The 21,560-nt window shown below is 32.7% G+C and overlaps 2 protein-coding genes across 4 annotated transcripts in view; one reads left to right on the top strand and one right to left on the bottom strand.

The window, feature by feature from the left end:
• LOC145294017 (autophagy-related protein 2 homolog B-like) overlaps positions 1-21,560 on the top strand; it is a 252,530-nt gene that overhangs the window by 93,837 nt on the left and 137,133 nt on the right. The gene's annotated exons all lie outside the window — the stretch shown is intronic.
• Positions 9,639-21,560, bottom strand: part of LOC145294018 (uncharacterized) — a 53,255-nt gene continuing 41,333 nt past the window's right edge. For all 3 annotated transcript variants that reach the window (XM_080140980.1, XM_080140981.1, XM_080140979.1), the window contains exon 2: positions 9,639-12,549. In XM_080140980.1, the coding sequence (XP_079997106.1) occupies positions 9,789-12,530 (2,742 nt within the window). In that variant the 5' untranslated portion in view covers positions 12,531-12,549 and the 3' untranslated portion in view covers positions 9,639-9,788. The remainder of the gene's footprint in view (positions 12,550-21,560) is intronic.

The raw sequence follows: 21,560 nt of genomic DNA, 5'->3' as shown, positions 1-21,560 counted from the left end.
ATCTGTATAATAAAGTAAAGTCTATCCCCGCCTCTGCATTAAGACATAATAGGATAACAAAAACCTTCATATGTAAATCTGTTCCACCATTCAATTAGGCTTAGCTCTCACGTGCATTTCCAGAAATTATACACTCATTTCATCTTTCAATATTTATATTTTCGACAGATTACTAGACACTCCAAAAAAGAAGGTTTTTTTTTTTTTTTTTTTTTTTTACTTACTACTGTTTATCTACTCTAACAACTACATGCTGTACCAGGTCCTTTTTAAATAAGAAATTTTGATTAAAATTACCTAAATTATTTAATTTTGTCCTTTCTTAATATTGTCTCCATAAAACTTTTGAATTTAAATAATGAGCGTTTCTTTTTGCTGAGTAAGGGAATATTATTTGGCCATTCTGAATGCCTTTTGCATATACTTTTTATAAGTATTCTGGGTTGTGCATGAACAAATAGATACATGTATTTACACATATAGAAAGATCGACTTTTATTTATTTAAATATACACTTACATTAACCATGACACAACCAAAACAGGAGTGGTTATCACAAACATCTTTGACATGCAAATACATTGACATTTGCAAAATAACATTTTTTTCAATAGTGAAATTAAAAACTTTTTCTTACTGCACCATTTTGTTTTTCTATTTATTTAATTTCTATTTACAAAAAAAACTATTAGGCTATAAAAATAATGTGCTTAAACACTTTTCAATATTTGTAGAAAATCTCATACTCTAAAGTTAGACTGAAGCAATTTTTATTTGGTTTAGAGTTTAAACCAAATAAAAATTGCTTCAGTTTGTAAGGATTTCTTTAGGCAGAATAAAAAAACAATTTCTGCAAAATATTCTGTAGTGGATACATTATTAGAACAGTAGTTTCAATATAATACTTAACATGTATTTTCAAACATATAAAAAAATATCAATTTCATCAGAAGAAGAGGGAATGTACTAGGTAACAAGATATGGATGCAACGTCTAGCAATAGGCATATATGGAGTATATATTGAAGGTGGGGACAGAGGGTTATCTAGGGGATTAGTAGATAATTTTGGCTCTTTAAATATACTAGAATGGGATTTTAACAGGAATGGGTAGTAGCGGTATGGAGTGCACTTTTAGGAGTAGGTATTATTTGATATGTGAGTTAATTAGGGTCCAATGAGAGTTAATTATGCTAAGCTATACAATTAAAATAAAAGATAAAATAAAAAATAAGTGTGAGAAAATAATAGGTACGTGCAAAATGAATGCAGATGCTCAAAATAAAACATTTTTACTCCTCCCTTTACTTAAAAATTCTCCAAAAATCAGGAACTTAACCAATTTTAATTAATTTTTCAGTATTTATAAAATAATGATCATGGAATATAATGACCCCATTATTTTTTATTTAAATCTCAGTGGAAATGTATTATTTTGTTTAAGCAGAAAATACCTTTACTAAAGTTATGGTTTTCAGTAGTAAAAAAAAAAAAAAATAATTTATTTTTGCTTTTTTATCAAAATAAGGCATCGTAAATTATAACAATTGTAAAAATTATATAATTTTTTACAGGAAATTACGAAAAAAGCTCCTAAAGTACATATTAATGAATTTGATATAACTCGAAGAAAAACTAATTTCTCGAACTACCGATATTACCATTGAATTAAGCATTGTTTATTTAATATTTTCACAAAAAAATTTTAATAGCAAAAATATTTCTATTTCTTTTTTTAAATTACAGATTTCACATAATTTTTATATGCTAGATTTTAATAATTTTCTTGCTCGCATGAATGTGACTGGCACCCCTACCTCCATGACCTCATTTTGAAACAGCGTTTCGATTGGTTGTAATTTTGGGCTTCCGTATAATCGTGTTTACAAAACTTTATTTGTTGTGATTTTGCGAACAGCAGAATTACTTGCTTTTTTGGGCTAATCAAGCTATTTTTTGTACAAACAAGGTGTTTTTTTTTTAAATTTAATTCAATATCTTAGGACTTTACTTTAATAATTATCTTTGAAATAGACCCAGGAAACTAATATTTATCTTTTAAAGGATTTTTACAATGAATTTATTTAACTTCAAAATTTAGCTGAATTGGTTAGCTTGCCATGAAAACATTTTTCATATCTTTTTGTTTTTCACGTGTACAAATATTTTTTTTTTTTCTTTAGGAAATTAACTTTAGTCTCTAATCTTTCAAATACAATAAAAAAGTAGTCAGAAACCTACAAAAAAATTATGATAAATCGGCTTTCAAAACTAGGTCCCCCTATCTTTATTTGTCCATTTTTGCCCGTACCTAGAAAAGAAAAGACGAGATAAAAGTTAAAAATAGTAAAGTGAAATGGATTGATGAATAGTATTAAAATGGTGCTATATGGTAACGTACTATATATACTGCTTTGATCCCCTTATATATTCCCTTCAATCGTATATTTATGTTAGGCGAGAAAGATAGCATAAATGGTGAATGAACTACATACACTAACCCCCCCCCCCCCCAAAGAAAGTGATAAGAACAGAGAGGATGATAACATTATGAATAAACACTATCCCCCCCCCCAAAAAAAAAGGAGATGGTAATCCTGGGAGAATATTATCATGAAGAACGAATAAATATACTACCCTCCCCCCATAAAGATAATGTAATGCCTAGAACGAATGTATCATGATGAATGAAAATAAACTACTACTACTACTACCCCCTCCCCTCAAGGAGTAAATAAAGCCTGGGAGTTGGGTTTTTTTTTTTTTTTGCATCACCAAAAAGGGGGGGGGGACATCATAATGAACAAACATACGTTTAATAAATTTAAAATATAAAAGCGTTAAATTAGAATTGAAAACAGAAATTGTTATAAATTTATAGTCTATTTGAACTAATTAAAATTAATGTTATTTTCGATTCAACAAAATGTAACATTTGCAACATCAGTTCATTCCGTATAATAACAACTTAAATCAATTTCATGTTTGTATGTACAATATCACCTATTCCTGAAAAAAAATAATAAAATAAATAAATAAATAAAATAAATAATTTCATTTGATGTTGCCATTGTGTTGAATGTGAAAACTTGAATACATTTTCTTGGCCTCTGGACTACAAAAAAGTGTAGTATCTGTTCTGTTAAAATGTGGTAAAATGATATGGGTGTTTTTTGTTCCAGACATTCATAGAATGTGAATGTTCCAAAACCTCATCCAATTAGCAAAGAATCTGATATCACTAAGACAATTCTGACTTTACACCTTTTTCAAATAAATTTCTCCAAAATCAAATTGTCATCCTGTTGACTAAAACAATTTTAAATCTCTATTATATAAAAGGAAATTTATGTGTGTGTATGTGAGTTTGTTCCCTATAAACTACTGGGCCAATTTTTATGAAATTTCACACAAATATACTTTATGTATCTGGCAGTGTTCTTAGATTTTGTGTCAGAATGTTTTTGATCACCAAAAAAGTCCAATGAAAGAAGGAACAAGCCATTTTGAACAAATATAACTTATATAGCCTAATATCACAAATGTATTTGAGAAGTTTTATTACCACACAAGCAGAAAGGCCTGGCATATAAAATCAATAGTAAGTACTTTGATTTGACAGGGGTGTGTTTGAATGTTTCTGTTTAGAGCACAATACTTGACGTCTGCATTTTAAACTTTAAGCCATCTATCATATAAATCTCACCTGTCTGAATGTATGTATGTAAGTTTGTATATCTGCCTAAAACTTTTCTCAGCGGCATCGGACCAGGTCGAAACCAGTACCGTCTGAAAGGGTGATGTCTCAGTCGAATATGTGAGAATTAGGAAAAAACGGTCCATCATTTCCTACAGAAATAGACATTTGCAATGATGGAGGGTAACAAAAAAAAATCGTCCCTTCATGAAAATTTAGCCAAACATGCATGCACGAAAAACGTTCTTTCTTGAATTTCGTTACTTTGCTGACGCCATTGTAGAGCAATGGTTAACATGACAGCGTCATTATCTTAAGGTTGCACGTTCGCGTCAACATATCGGACATTTTTTTTTCAATTTTTAAAGTTTTATTATTTTAACAGGGTCATTTTTTTTTCATTCGCTTATTCTTTATTTCCCCCCGCCCCTTTTTTTTAAAAATTTTTCCATCACATTCAGTTTTTTTGTTTGTTTATTTTTCCGATTTTTTTTTTTTTTTTTTTTAAGTTTTAACATCTAACAGCGTTATTTATGCTATCCACCCCATTCGCTTATTCTTTATTTTCCCTTTTATTATTATTTTGAGTTACCCCCCCCCCCGACACACACACAGGCAACCCTGCTAGTTATATATAAAAATAGTTTCATAAAATCAACCGTATGTTCTCTACAGTGTGATGTAGACTACTATAATCCAGTAGGTGCACCGGTCAGAGTCAAATCCTGGGATTGGCACAATTTATAACAAAACAGGTTCCTGGGACCGACCCTTCACAAAATACACTAAGCTTTTCTGTGATAGAGTCGAATTAAATAAGTTTTCCCAATTTATTTAGTAATATCTGTCCAGGTTATGAGTTTTTGAGTAAAGGCTGATTTTGGGGCATCTGATTTGCTAATTCCCAGGATGTTTTGCGAATCTTCAATCTTGAAGATTTCCTTGACTGTCCAGCCTTAGAACTGATCTGCTTTACACCAGAGAACCTTGGGCCACTCTTGAACAACTAAAACATTTATATCCAGGGGAGGGTTAGGTTGGCAAGACATGATCTTCCTTGTCAATCAATCAAAGCTTGTCACAATCCTCCATTACAAGACAATTGGTCAACTGTCCATGCTAAACTTGTTGCATATCAACAAAGCCTCAAGGGCACCTGTGAGTCTCACAACTTGTTGATGGCCCAAGGATCACCTGTTTTGACTTTGCCGATACATTTTTATCACTTTGAGAACCACAGCAAAATTAGTAATTCTCATCAATTGGGAATCAGACTCAGTCAAAACTAACATGGTTTTCTTCATTTGTCTTTTCATTCAATCTAATGCTCAGCCATATATGAATTATACATACTCAAGTCGATGAATAGAAATATTGTAATACTTCCATTAATTAGTTAGACACCAGTCCTACCTCACTTGGCCCTTGAGGTTGAATCTCAGTGATAGTCACACTACAAAGTATTGTAGACTGTCAGTGGGAGGAGGGGGACATATGAAGTTTCCTCCTGGTGCACTGTGATGGTTCCCCAACTAGAGTAGGTAATCAATCGATTTTATTTCAATGACAATAAAAATATAGGAGCGTAAAACATTCATTATTCAATACCAGGCAATGTCATGTCTCCCCGCTAATATATATGTGTGACCCTGTGTGTATGTGCAAAACGTCTACCAAACTCCTCACTGAATATTTAATCTACAGACTTAAAACTCAACATATAAGGTATTTTGATCTCGAACACATTTGATTTGGTTTTTAGTTTGAAAATAGCTAAGCGTTCAAAATTAACAAAAGCAGTTGACCTTGGCCAGAGTAAAACTATTCTGAGCATTCATACATATACAGTTTTAGCTTGAAATCATTTAATTTTTTACCCTTTTTAATCCATCTGGCGATAGGTCAGATGGTAACAATGAAGGTTGAAGCATTAAGTAATGATTAAGACTGGAATGCTGAATGTTTGGATTCCAGCTGATGGCATCAAAGTTTTTTTTTTTTTTTTTTTTTTTTAACTTGAAATCATTAATATATGATAATCAATAAAGAATTTTCTCTATAATACGAAATTTGCATAAATTAAAATATATTTAAGCATATTTTATGACTGGGCAGCCTGCTAGTACATTTCAAAAAGTGATATTTGTTTTGAAGTAGATTTAGTTAACAATTACTTTTACAAGAGTTTTTTAATAGTATTAACCCTGACATTAAAAAGTAATAAGTAACTTTAGCTTGCTAAAAAGTGAAATGGACGGACAAACAGGCAGATAGGTATAATATAGAAGACAACTGGTTAAAAACTGGCAAAAGTTATAGCCTGTTGACTTAAATTGGTTGTTTTGTTTTCTGGCATATCAACCCTTTTTGGGTTATTTAATGCCGAATCCAGTTATTTTGGAAATAATATTAATGTTGCATCCAATTATTTTGTAGAAGGTTTTTATTCAAGCTTTTTGTATCTTCAGTAGCTAGTTTGTAGTGTTTGGTTTTGGTTTTATAGTGGATTTTATCGTTTTTGTTTCCTGCCCTGCAGAACATGGATTTTTTTTTTGCAATGGAAGAGAGAAAAGGATTACAGTAATAATGTTTGGTATATTTTAAGTTAGGAAACCATCAGGAAGTGGAGCAGGGTAGAAAGGGGAAATTGGAAGAAAAAGGGGGAAGGTGGGTTGTTTTTGGAGAACATATTGAAGTTTTGCAAAAGTAGAAAAACAAAAAGCATCAATGTTGGGTGCATTTCGTCTCAGGAAGCCAATATTGTTGACTTAAAATGAGTGCTTTATGCCAAATTGATGGTTACATGGTTAAATTTGTGCTCAATTTTGCATTAAATACTAATCCTAACTGCATTGAATGGTTACCATAAAATTTAATTCACCGCACCTTATAAGAGGTCCATATAAAATTTCAGCCAAATCAGCCCAGTACTTTCAGAGAAAAGGAAAGACAAAAATAGATATGAATTCATGGATATAAAGTAAAAATAACGCATATAAACGTTTCCTATAAGTTTATTAAAAATATAAGATCTTTCACAATAGTCATTTTATAAAAATGAAAATTTACATGAATGATTAAATTCTTTCAACACATGTCATTATTAAAAAAAAAAAAAAGAAGCCATTTAAACACCTGTTTTTATTTTATTTTTTTCTATTGGAAACTACGTTGAGGTTTTGAAAAAAAAAATATTTATGATTAAATAAAATTCTGGGAGGTGAAAACATAAGAGTTTAAAATCTTTGTCATATATATATTTTTAAACCAATGAAAAAAAAAAAGTCTACATTTATTATAAACTGGTGCATATATATGTGTAAAGATATTCCTCTTATGGACACATGAATAAAGCAGATTTTTGTTTTATGATAATATATAATACTTTACGCCAATATCAATTCATGTCTGAGATTTTAAACATTATCTTGCAAAAACCTATAATCATGACTTTAAATGAACTCAATTTATAACTTTCAAATAGACCTGCTCCATAAGTTTTTTTTAGTCTATTATCTTGTTTACATAAGATGGTGTACATAATTGTGAAGGAAAATCAGAAAATTTGCTGCCAGACTTTTGCTGGAATAAAAATTAAAACTATAAATAGATTGATAAAAAAAACTCAGTCCACCTTCTGTTGTAGACAAAATTGAAAACTTATAAGTAGTCACTTGAGTTCATTGATGACAGAGACGCATCGAAAAGTTTAGTTTTCCCTTTAGTTTACAAATACAAATTAACTATAATACTTGAATTGATTCACAATTAGAAATTACTTTCTAATTTTCTTATTCTGTTTTTATAGATTAAAAATGTACAGTACCTCTTTACAGAGTGACCGTTTGAAATCCAGAAGTGATTTTTGAACCATTAAATCATAGATTAGAAAGTAGTTTGATTTTAATTGAAGTTTAAAAATGAATGTCAAGTATTATTTATTTCTGTTACTAAATCAAAGAAATTAATTTTCTAATGTGTCCCTGAAAGAACCATAATTTTTAGGCATTATAAATTGTTAGTATAAGTGTCATTCCCATTTTTTTTTTTTTTTTTTAAGAACTAGTCCTGTTATAAATATCTGAATAAGATACTTTCTTTGATATTTTATATAAAAATTTTATGTCATGGTTTTTATTTGATAGTGTGAAAAAAATATGAACAGGTTTTGGAGGGAGAATCAATTTTCTCCAACTAGATAATTTTTTTGGGTGGAAAACGGTTTTCAAACTGTCAACATGATTTTTCTCATCATTTGATAAAATAAAACATTTACAAAAATATAACATTTAACATTGTAAAACACCAATAAAACAAATACATAAAATACATAAAACAATTTTTGATGGATAAACTTGGACAGTGAACAGTTGATTTGATGTGGAAAAAAAAAATATTAAAGTAATGTTTTTAGACTACTGAGGGCAAATCTCAAATCAGAACTTTATTCATCTGTCAACTTTTTCATTGTAGTAAAAGTTTCTCAATGGTATATAAAAAATATTGTATAACTTTAAAAATCGTAAATGCATAGGTTTTTTGTAGTTGTAAAAATATTTTTAAAAATTTAAAAATTGGAATGTGAAGCGTATATTTTTATCTATTGTGATATAAAAATTAATTTTTCACACCATAAGCTGAAAGTTTGGGGGATAATTCTAATATTATTCTATTTAACTATCAGTTATAATTATGTGAAACTATACTAAATGTAAACAGAATTGTTTTCCAAGCTCCAGATTTTTGTAAATCTTCAGAATTGTGATTGTATAAATTAAATGAAACTTCCTTTGGAATCAATTACTGAATGTTAAAACAAAAAACAGCAACATTCACTCTAGGTGGGTTGAATAGATTTCCTCCAAAGGAGGAAGTTTCTAGGGGATATCAAATTCACAAGCAATCCCCCCCGGTCACTTGTATATTCCCATTAGCAAGTCTTGCAGGGAGGTGACAACACCATCCTGCATACAGAACCTAGTATTTCCAAATGGTCACCCATCTGGTACTAGCCAGGCTCAGCATTGCTCAACTTGGTGATCTAATGAGAACTGATTTGTGAATGTGATTATGCCATATATAAAAATCCAAGAAACTCATGTGACAATGCTGATCAGTATTTGAAAAGAGTGAAATTAGTATTTGATGATCAGCAGAAATAAATGCAGTAAAGTCTTTTCAAGATGAATTTTTTGTTGTTGATTTGATTATATTGACATGGTTAATGAGGTCCCAAATTTTATCTCCTAGTTTGGTCCAATTTTCCAAGCAGTGTCAGGGAAAACTAATCGACCGCATTTGTTGCCCGTGGAACTACCTCAAAAATTCCTCTAATGGTCTCATAAAGAAACAATTTATTTAATATTCTGCATTGATATGTTGATATTTTTATTTATTTTCTAATATTAATTTCAGTTTTTGATCAACGCTGATTTTCTTTCTTACAAAACAAAAACATACCTTTCCCCATACTGACTAATCAACTGTATCAAAGTGGAACTAACTCTAGGTGGCTTGAACCAGCTTCCCTCGAAGGAGGAAATTTCATATGAAATTCATAAGTGATTCCCAGTCACATGTATAATGATGGCATTAAGTTTTTGCAGTTCTTGCAAGGAGGTGTTGACATCCTCCTACATACAGCGCCTAGTATTCTCAAATGGTAACCCATTTGGTACCGACCAAACTCAACATTGCTTAACTTTAGTGATCTGACAAGAACCAGTGTATGAATATAATTATGCTATACCGCTAACCTTAAGTCCAAGTGACTACAAAAAAAAAAAAAAAAAATTAATAATGGCTGATTAATTTGTATGGAAATTCAGATGAAACTGATCTATAAAATCTAGCAGCCATTTCAATATAATTCTTAGATTTTCTCAATAGTATATGTGAAATGATTATCATAGGCAACTATGGTATAATTTTTTTTTTTAATGTATAAATATGAGTTTTATATTAAGTATTTAATCTTTTTACAATATCAATTTCTATCTAATGTAAATCTCCAGTTTTGAATAATAGTTATTGTTATTAATTGCCTTCTACAATATATATATATATATTTTTTAAATAAGTGAATAAATAAGTTAGATCTGAGTTTCTGTGTTTTGTATTTCAACATAATGTGGCTGTACATTGACATATATTGGTTCTTCCGTTTGAAAAGGTCTCAAATTCTGGTCTCTGGGAATACTTGGTAATGGTCTCTTTGCATTAGATTTCCTTCGATTATTATTTCTTTCTATCTGTGCTGGCACAGACAGAGTGCTCTCACTGAAGGCCCCATTGTCATAGGAGGAAGATTGAGGAGATTGAGGCTGCTGTATAGAACTATTCGTAAGATTTGGATCAACCAAATGTTGATAGCTCCCTGCAGAAATCCGAGGTAGTGGTTGGAATGGTTCTACAGAGATTACACTCACCTGTGGATCGGTGTTAGAGTTCTTTTGCTTTCCATATCGCTTAGATTTTTGTGTTAGTTTTGGTCGAGTCAGATTGGGTTCAGATTTGTACTTCTGGGACGAACTTTTAGATTTGTTACGGCTATAGCAAATCATGCCAATAATACTTAAAATCAGTATGACGAGAACCGCCACACCGACACCGATGCCAATAGATATTCCATTATTTTTAGTAACCTTCTCTTGGGAGGATTTTAGCAGGCGAATGATCTTACAGTTGTCAATGAGCTTTGAAGGGAAGTCGACTTCAAGTTGTATACACACATTCAAGATGGTTCCTTCTTTCAGATTTGCTAATATTTTGATTGTTGGATCTTCTTCAGAAAGGAAAATGGTGTCTTTTACCTTGCCAAAATTCTCAACAGCTTTATGGATTAATAGGACAAGGCTTTTCACATGTTGCCAACTTGATATATTCCAAGTAATTCTGACAGATGAAGGAGACACTTTTTCCAAGTGAAGAAACAAAGTTGGATTTTTGGGAGTTTGTGTTGTTGAGGGTAACGTTGTTGTTGAGGGTAATGTCGTCGTCGTTGTTGTTGAGGGTAACGTCGTCGTTGAGGGTAATGTTGTCGTCGTCGTTGTTGTTGAGGGTAATGTCGTCATTGATAATGTTGCTGCTGTATTCAATGTGGACTTTAGAATAGTGTTTTTTGTAGTTTTTCTTGAAGTCAAGGAAGTATAGCTTATGGGTGTTTCTGCAAAAGTAGTTGTGATTGTAGGTGCCACGGTTGTGTATCTATCACTAAAGTCTTGGCAAGTCTGGTTCGTACTGTTAGTGTCACATGTGATATTTGTCTGATAAATAAGTTCGGTAGATCCTGAACACTTCCAGTATGTGACCGGTTTAAATGGATTTGTATTTTGCACCAAGTAGACTTGGATCCATTCTGTAAGCCAGAGAAATGAACAATTACACACTAAATTATTTTGATATAGATTTATAGGGAACGTATCCTGTTGTAAACTGAAGTTGAACTGCTGGAAAACGCACTCATCAATTGTCTGCAAATTGTTCGAAGAGAGATCAATAGACATGAGGCTTTCTTGAAGTCCTTGAAAGGTTTCTTGCTTTAAGACTTGCAACCCATTTTTGGCAAGCTTCAATGTCTGCAGCTGTCTGTTTTGTTCAAATGCAAAATCAGGAAGAGATCCCAGATTACACCCAGAAAGACTCAAGTATTTGAGATTTACTAATGATTGAATTGCTACCCATAACGAAGTTTCATTAAAAGAATTGTCATTAAGATAGAGTTTCAGCAGAGAAGTGCTAACATCTTGGACCCATTCTATATCCAAAAACCTTTTTTTCTGTTTCTTAAAAGAGATTTCCTGCAGTTGAGGAGTATCTAAGAGCGTACCAGTTTCCACAGTTAAATTGTTGAAGTCAAGCTGTAAGATTTTTAAACTGCTCAGACCCAAAAGATCGCCCTTGTTTATATTAGAGAGCTTATTATCTTTGAGATTGAGTACCTGCAGGGAGTTGAATACCTTGAAGAGGCCATTGGGTAGGACCTGAATTCTGTTTGACTGTAAATCTAGCATGTTTAATGAACGTGCATCTGTGATATTCATTAACTGTGTGTGCTTCAATATGTTCAACTTCAAATTCAACATCTTCAGACTGTTTTCCAGGCCTTTGAATGCATCTTTTTCAATTTCGGCAAGACTGTTACTTACTAGAATTAAATATTCCAGTTTCTGGCTCATCTTAAGGTTGTATCCAGTGATTTTCTCAATGTTATTATCACTCATGTCCAAATAAGCAAGATTTGGGATATCTTTAAATAAGGACGGTAAAGGAATGTACATAAATAGATTGTTTTTTATCGTAAGATTTGTCAGTGCAGATAAACCCTCAAACACATTGTTTTTAAAATGCTCCAGGTTATTAGACTCTAGGTGGAGGAATCGTAGTCGACTCAAGTTTGTAAAATTCATGTGATTAAAAGTTCTATTTAGTACAAAACCAGTTATTTTTAGCTCCTCAAGATTGTGCAAGTTTTCTAATGGCCGTGTTGGGGCTGGAATCTGCTTCGCCATTGTGGAAATATGAAGGCTTTTTAGTGTCTCTTCATGGCCAGAAAATGCATTTTCATTAATGCTAATTATATTGCTGTCACGAATCTCCAATTTTTCGATTTGAAAATCTCTAACTATAAAATCTGGCAAATTAGCTGTATTAATTAAAATCAAAGTAAAAGTGCCATTTGACGGGGGTAGTTGAAGTGGATAGTCACTAGTTTTAATGTCCCAACATTTTATAAATTCATGCCGAATTAAACAGTTTGAAGTTTCAGCGTCAACAGTACATAGGATTCCAAGGAAAAGCACCAAACACAACTCGTACAGTTCCACATGTTCCATTGTTAATCCTCACAGTGATCTGAAAATAGAAAAATGTTACAATGTGATTTTTTTCATTTTAAATCATGGAAGTCCAACAAATAGTATCATATATATATATATATATATATATATACACACACACACACACACACACACACACACAGAGTGTCCGTAAAGTTACTATACAGTCATGAATTACATCCTGTGCGTTTTCCAATATCGCTTCAAAATAAATTTGCGCTCTTCCAAAGTTAAGACTGTATAGTAACTTTACGGACACCCTGTATATATATGCCCCCCAAAACATTTTGTGATAGCATCAAGGAGAGTCTGGTGAGCTTTCATATTCCTGTTGACCGTTGGGAGTCCCTAGCATATGATTACAAGCAGTGGAGGGAACCGATATACAGGGGCGCAGAACAATTTGAAGCAGCCAAGATAGACATGCCTAACCTTGCCACCCAATCATGGAGATCTTTGGATCTGTGAGGTATGACCAGGCTCTGTTGTTCAAGGCAGGTCTCATTAATCACATGAAAGCGCATGATACGGGTTTTGTTGCTGTTGGTTTCATCCAAACCCATGAGTCTTCAGTGTCATGTCTGCAAGTTGCCGGCCGAACTGAAGTCATCTTCGGGAATATGGACATTCAATAACCGAGGGAGTGGCACTATATATTAGTTACATATGTGACAAAAAATGGGGGGATTTAAGAAACAAATAGATGTAGCGGTATGAATCGAAACTTGATAAAACAAATATCGTTTACCTTTGTAACACATTGTCAAAAGGGAGCAGGGGCATAAGGGAATTTACGGGAAAGCAAAAACCCAACTATTTTTCTCTTTATCGCATATGTGACACAGCGAAAAAAATAAAAAAGTTGATAGAGACACAAGGGCGAACACAATGAAAATGCGACGAAATAACGAGATAACAGACGCTTTCCCAAATCATACAAAAAATGGATTTATTTAAGATAAAAAAAGGAAGAGTTTAACAAAAGAAATAGAAATGTATTCAGAGTTATGGAATCTGAAGTATTAAAATGAGCGAAAGTCCTTTTTTGGGGTGGATCAAAGTCTTTGCACTTACAGGTCTGTTGTTTCCCCCTTTTTTTTTTTGTTTCTTTTGCTGGTGTGTTTCTCAACTCGACAACGGCGCAGGTAATCCAAGATATTTCCTTCGGTGGGAAAAAGTTTGAATAGCAAATTCACGTGTTCTCCATTCTTGCTCGCGCTTTGTATATCTGTCTCTTTCGTTAGGGATAAGATATCACATCGTCCACGTTCGGTACATCCATATCTCCTTCGCATGATGGGGAAAAAATCATTGTCTCTTTTATGAGAAAGTAAATTCATCACATTCTCTCGCATGACTGGAGAAGGTCGCGTCATCCATGTCTCGTGTATCCGTATCTCCTTTTCGAGTGAGGGGAAGAAGCCCCCTCCTCCAACGAGGAGAGAGACCTCTTAACAGGTCAGCGATCCAAACCAAAAAGAACAACTTCCCTAGTGTCCAGTTAAAAAGAGAAAGGGGAAGCGATACCACTTCCAGTACCCCCCTCTTCCTCTCTGCTTCACAATCCGGTTTAAAAATAGACTTGAAATCTCTAGCCGGTAAAGTCTCTGCAAGTTTTAAAGGGAAGGGTACATTAGTAGACTTTCGTTCAGTTTAAAACAACTACTGTATTAGCCTATCTTGTGGGAATCATGTTTTATTTTACCTCGGCAACAAAATATAACAAAAAAAACAAAAAACGATATATTCCGTCAGTCTAACATTAAGTATTTAAATACATAATCAAATTTAAAGATTAGGTCACAAAATTATATATATATATATATATATATATATATATATATATATATATATATATACATACATACATACATACACACACACATACATACACACACACAATTGTAAGTGTTCCCTATGGACTCAAAAACAGTATGGCTGATTTTTATGAAATGTGCCTGGCAGTGTTCATACATGGGTTTTGTATTGAAATGTCTTTGATAAGTATTGATAATTAATAACTGAAATAATCCAATGAAAAGGAATAGGCAATTTTGACCAAAGTTAACTCCTTATGCAGCCTAACATCACAAGTACATTTGAGAAGTTTTATCACCACACAAGCTAAAAGGTTCAACATAAAATCAGCAGTAGGTACTTTGATATGACAGGGGTGTGCTCAAAATGAATGTTCATGTTTGGAGCACAATTGAACCATGATACTTGACATTTGCATTTTAAACTTTAATTCAAGCCATTATATATAAAAAAATTTATAAAATGTACAGTAGGTTCTCTACAGTGCAATGTAGACTACAATGTATTGTGAAATAAATCACTGCAGGGAGATATGTGAAGTTTCTTCCCAGTGCAGTGATGGGTCCCCAAACTAAAGCAGGCAATCGATTTGATTGAAAAGTGGGCGATTTCACCAATTTCGATGACAAAAACATGGAAGTGTGAAACACTCAATCATGGGCAATGTCGAGTCTCCCTGCTAGTATGTGTGTGTGTGTGTGTGTATGTATATATATATATATATATATATATGGTGGCTGCTAGAAAAGCGGGAAATTTGTCAAACAACAATTTATTTTTACAAATAACTTTTACAAAGTTTTTTAAAGACAAATGTTATATTATACTCAGACACTCAAAATGTCGTCCAGGCACTTCACTGCAGCATCTTAACCTAGAAAACCAACAAAAGAACGAATCAAAAAATAACAATCACACAGTTTATTCATAATCTAAGCTGACCTTCAAATTTCCTGCTTTTCTAGCGACCACTAATATATATATATATATATATATATATGTCTTTAGATCAATACTATTAAAAGCAAATAGAATCATGTTCAGCTTACCCAAACGAACAGATAAAACTTTCTGGCATGTCATGTTCAGATAAACAGTATTTTAAAGTTCTGAAAATAATCATTTATCTTGCATACAGATTTTTTTCCATCTAGTCACAATTTATTTTTACATATAATATATTGCAAAATTTGTCTCATTTCAAAATAGAGATCTTAAATACTTTTAGAAACTGAGAATATTGCATTGATAGTAAATAAATTTCCCATAAAGTAGATGCCATGACTAAACCAAAACCTTAAGGTCTTCAATCCAAGGTTCTACCCACTGATTCATTTAGATTTTTCTATAAATAGAGCTTAAAACATTTTTATAAAAATGTGACAGATTTATGCATTTCAAAACAGGAGTGATGATAAAAATGAATCGTCAAACATTATCAATAGCATTGGAAATTATTTTATTAGTCCAAGCAATTTGTTTTGTTTAACTATGTATTACATGCAAGTCTTTTACAATTATATAATCCTCCTAGCCTAGTAAAAATATGCAACCAGAGGAAGCATGTATTTGCTAGTCAGAGGAAATTTTATAATTTCCAAGCTTCTGGAATTGACCTTTACTCATGATCTGAAATGGAACACGTACATCAAATCCATTGCAACCTCTTTCTTACCGAAGAGACGTTGCGAGCCTGTCTCTGCTTTATCATTATTTTCACGAAAGACAATCATCTAGCCAAAACCACTATCAATAATTTCACTCTTTATCTGTACCTAAACCTAAACGTAGATTCCATGAACAAAGCTTCTTTCTTAGAACTGCACGCCTCTCTTCCATTTGCCTGCTTTCCAGCTGACTACAATTTGTCTTCAAGTCCAATGTAAACAAGTTCTTGATGAACCATCCCCTTAAGTAATCTAATTTACAAAATTTCCACTACTTATGTATACCCATTAACCCTTATCCTCGAGTGGCCTCCATGCCTTGATAAGTGGTGATTCCTTTGTAAATATATATATATATATATATATATTTGACTGTCTACATATCAGTTAACACTTTTCTCATGACACATCTCCATGCCCTTTTCAAATTTTCACTAACCAACTTTATACTATCTTACTATTTCTCTATCTTCAACCTGTCTAAATTTAAATCTTAACTTTCTATAAAATTATTCTCCCCCCTCTCTTTCTTACACTTTTCTCTTTATTTTTGTATGCCTTCATATTTTGTAGCATTTTATTATCTATATTTCTTTGTACCGGATGTCTCTTTGCCTTCTTGGACATTTATTTTTATATTAATTCCATATTTCAATTCATAAAAAAAAAAAAAAAAATTTAAGGTCTCAGTAATTTTTTTTTTTTTTTGCTGAATCGAATATATTCAGGTTTTTGCTGTGTATGTATCATTTTGTATGCTTGTACACACTGATATTCCGACTTGCCTGCATATCCAAATTTAGCAGGTCAATTGTCAACATACAGAATTCTAAGGATATTTCAGTTTGGGATTTTTACATTGGATTCTTACCATCGGCTCATTACACATTGGACTATTTAATTTGCAAAATTCTATTTCACAGATCTTACTTGGAAAATCCAATAAAGTTGGGATTTTTTTAAATTCATCTCACTACTTAAACATATTTTCATTTTTTTGTCTTTACCTCCCCCCCCCGCTACTTTTTTTTTTTTATTATTCCTTTTTATTAGTCCCCATTCTTATTTGTTTTTCCAACTGATGCATATTTAAATATTTATTGCATTTCAAAACTAAATGTTCTTAAATCAGTGTTTTTATATAATACTAGCTTATCTCCTTCTGGTGAGAAACATCTAGCTTTAAAATCCATGGCCTACAGAGATTCTTTTCTCCTTTTCTTTATTGATCTAATGATATAAAATTTTATATAACATATCTTAGATATTTGTTACATCTTAAGCTGAAACTATACTATCTTTTAATGTTCAATTCAGGTGGGGAGGCATAGTGTAGTATGTGTTAGGATGGCATCATCCTAGATATCTCCTTTGGAGGAAGATGTGTAGCATGTTTGTTTATCATATCCCCCCCCCCCCAGCTTTTTGAGAGAAGAGTATAGAGTAGTATCTTCTGTGGTCATACCATCATCCTAGAGAGATTGTAGCATGTTCTATTGTCATAAGACTATTCTCCCATGCATTACCTCCTCTTTGAGGGTGGGGGCAGTGTAATTTTTGTACTTATGCAGATTACAAATTGCATTATCAGCATATTACAGAAGGTTACATAAACCACAGGAAGACTTCTAACCGAAAACTTTGTTGTAATTTATTGGGGGGGGGGCGCAAAAATGCTAGCCAATGTTTAAACTATTTACCACGAATTACTTTTCTATCTACCGGGCTCATTATTTTGTATTTTAACTAGTTTATGAATGCTCTATATTTCATCTTATATTCCATTTTTTTATGAGTTGTTAGCCAAGATTTCTTTCCCAGCTGCAACAATAACCCAGGGCTCTTATTGGGCTTCAAGAACATGTTGGAAGTGACAGCAGTAGTATGCTTGTCTGCAGACACCTGGTATGTCAAAGATCAATTGTTCAGATTTCTCAATGTCAGATGAGTAAATAGAGTAAAATAATCTAGTTTACTCCAGCCTAGTATCTTAAAGAGGCAGGTGTTTATTGTCTTAATGCAAGGTTCCCATTTTCTTCTATACCATGGCGAAAACAACAATCATTAAGCTTCCTGTCACAAAGACCAGATTTATATTTATTTATATATATATATATATATATATATATATATTACAAGGGAGTCACCACTTATCAAGGCCCAGAGGCCACTCGAGGGTAAGGGTTAATGGATATACATTAGTTATGGGATTATAGTGTAGTAATCATAAGTATTGGAGATTTTGTAAATTGGATTACTTAGCAGGACGGTTCATCAAGAACTTATGTTGGACTTGAAGACAATCAAATTGTTTTCAGCTGGAAAGCAGGCAAACAGAAGAGAATTCCACATGTGTGCAGCTCTAAGCTTTGTTCCTGGAATCTCCGTTTAGGCACAGATAAAAAGTGTGAGAAATTATTGATAGTGGTTTTGGCTAGGTGCGACCATAGCTTGGAACTCAGACGAGCACTTGCCAGCAGAGACAGGCTCACAGCATCTCTGTGAGAAAGAGGTTACAGGGAAGAGAAAAAGGGCATCCCCTACTAGGCTACGAAGTCTATTTTGAACGATCAAGGTAGGAGAGGTCCTTTCTAGTAGCTCCTGCCCAGATGTGGCAACAATACTCCATCCTTGGACGTACCTGGCTCTTACATAGAAAATTACGTCAGCAGTGAGACATCTACTGGATCGATAGAACGATCCCACCATTTTTCCAGCTACCTTGGCAACAGATTTGATGCATGTGTTCCATTTCAGATCAGGAGTAAAGGTCAAGCCCAAAAGCTTGTCAAATCATGAAGTATCAAAGACGAGCCATTCATTTCAATTGGGGATCAGAGCGTTGATGTAAAGAGAAAAGCTTGGTTTTAGATGCATTAAAATTAGCCACCTCTTTCCTCATTGTACAACGTGCTCAAGATCAGGAGAGAGAATCGGAGAACTTGGTCGTTTATGGTCTTTGATATCAGTTTAAAATAGGTTAAACTTAAAAAAAAAACAAAAAAAAAAAAACATTGCTAATGACCGTTTTGGTAAAAATCCACTGGTGTCGGCCCACTGCTACAAATTCGGAATCAACAGGGGCATATAAACGAGAAAAAAACGAAAGTAGAATCAGGGAGACATCAGCTACATTTTCAATTTTTTAATACATGAAGATTTGTTATGCAGAACACTGTACTGAAATGTTATTTAGAAACCCATTCTTAACGAGCTTTTTAAAAAATCAGTACTCTCACCTAATAATTTTATAAACTAAGGATACCGTAAAAGTTGAATAACTTGAAAATCTTATCTAAAAATAGCATAGCTCCTATTCTGCGTAAATAGGAAGAATTTAAATCAGAAATGACTTTCTATTGACAGTTTTAATGCTTCAAAGTTCCTTTCAAAGAGTCACGAAATAATTCATCGTACTATTAAAGGATTAAAATGGCGAATTTGTTTATGATGGATTTAATTTTGTGATATATATTTATCAAAGTTTATTTTAGCATTATATTTGAAAAAAAAAAAAAAAAAAAAAAAAAAAAAAAAAAAGATTAGTAAAATTCACGTAGAGGAGAGAAGCTAAGCAATTTAAGTTGTAAACAGTACCTGATTTTTTTTTTTTTTTCTATCCTGCCACTTGTTTACGTTAAGGATTTTACTTCCTGATAAAACAAATCTGATCAGAATCGATATTTACTTAAAGATTTGTATGACCATTTTTTTTTTTTTTTTTTTTCGAAAATAAGTCACCAATTGGTAAACCTGAAATCAAACTGACTAATTTCTCACATGTATTTCCTTTAAAATAATTTATCTCCAGTTTGTTTAAATATAGATTTTTTTTTAAACGTTTGTCAAAGTAAATTCTGGTTAGAATTTAAAACATTCCTATTTACTTGCCTCCCCTCGAGGGTAGAGTTAGACACAAGGTCGGTTTTTAATGTGGGGAAAGCCTAACTTCCCTAAAAAGGGGCACTCTGGATGTACAAAAATCGGTATTTTACTTTACGGTCTGTCTCACGTTTTCGCCAATACTACACTGTGACAAGGCAGTTTGGTATGCGAGTGCACATTTAACAGCCTTCATTTATGCTCGCACGTAGCGTAAACGAAGGCTAGGCTCTAAAATGGAAAACAGTCCCAGAGTTCAGGGGTTAATACCATCACGCGCTTGCGAGTACAAAAATTGCCAGCCATGATAACAGAATTACATGGCTTCATATTTAGAAAACTACTTGTTTTTCGGCTAATTTAAAATTTTCGCCAATACTACACTGTGACAAGGCAGTCTGGTACGCGAGTGCACATTTAATAGTCTTTTTCATGCTCGCGCGTAGCGTAAACGAAGACTGGGCTGTGAAATGGAAAATAGTCCCAGAGTTAAGGGGTTAATACCATACCGACGGAAATGGTTACTATATTCTTTTGAAGCACACCGAAAACTACAAAAAACTATTTCTATACGAATGGGAGACGAACCTTAAAGTAAACTACCGATTTTTTTTTTTTTAATTTCCCCGTGTCTTTATTGAAAGATGAAAAAAAAAAATCGAAAAAACCTTTTAGCCAATAAAAAAAAAAAACAATTAAAAAAAGCCCCCTCTCAGGTGGCTAGAAAGTAGGTACTCATTTTAAGTTAAATTTACATGGAAACATGATCACCCACTTTTCGAAAAAGTACATTAAAACTATTTTTTTTTTTTTTTGCGACGGAAACGGTTTGCAGATTCGTTTTTAGCACACCGAAATCTACAAGAGAAATTGTTATATACAAACGTGAGACGGGCCTTAATGTAAAATTTTACCCCAAAATCTAAATTGTTATGAAGGATTTCGTGCTTATGTATTTTCGGTACTGCGCTATTTTTAAATAGTTATTTCAGGTTCAATTCAAGTTTCACAATATCTTTTTTGAATTGAATTGTACGGTAGAAGCACAATAGTTGGTATTATTATACAAACACCGTGACAGGGTTAGGGTTAGGGTTAATTCGCTGTCACGGTGTTTGTATAGTTTTACCCAATAGTTACTAAGTAGCATCCCCTCCCTATGTTAAGAACGGCTTTCGAAATAATATTCCAGCGCGATACCAAAAATACATAAGTATAGCATCATCATAACAGATACTACACTGATCTTGGCTCGAAGGCAAAAATGTTTGGCGGACGTTTAGGAAATTGATCCCCCCCCCTCCTTTAAATTCCACAATTTACACTTGTTTTTTCACGCCAATCTCATCGATTACAAACTTAACTTTCAGATTAAAAATTTGAAAAAAATTGACATATCGTCGGGATCAGTTTTCAATTATAAAGTTCTACTAAATTGAACATGTACTTTGTGACCATTACCGCGAAAAATATTGTCGCAAAGTCATAAAAAAAATTTATTTTCAAAATTGTTTTTTGATCTGAAATTTAAATTTATAATCGAGGAGATAAACGTAGAAAAAAGTGTAAATTGTGGAATTTAGAGAGGGGGGGGTCAATTTCCTAAACGGCCGCAAACGTTTAAATACATGTATTTGGCCATTTTCCCACCTTAATGTGT

The sequence above is a fragment of the Euprymna scolopes genome, chromosome 15 (assembly GCF_053919585.1).
Source record: "Euprymna scolopes isolate OS-2025 chromosome 15, ASM5391958v1, whole genome shotgun sequence".
Lineage (NCBI taxonomy): Eukaryota > Metazoa > Mollusca > Cephalopoda > Sepiida > Sepiolidae > Euprymna > Euprymna scolopes.
This window is presented reverse-complemented; position numbering and strand designations above follow the sequence as displayed.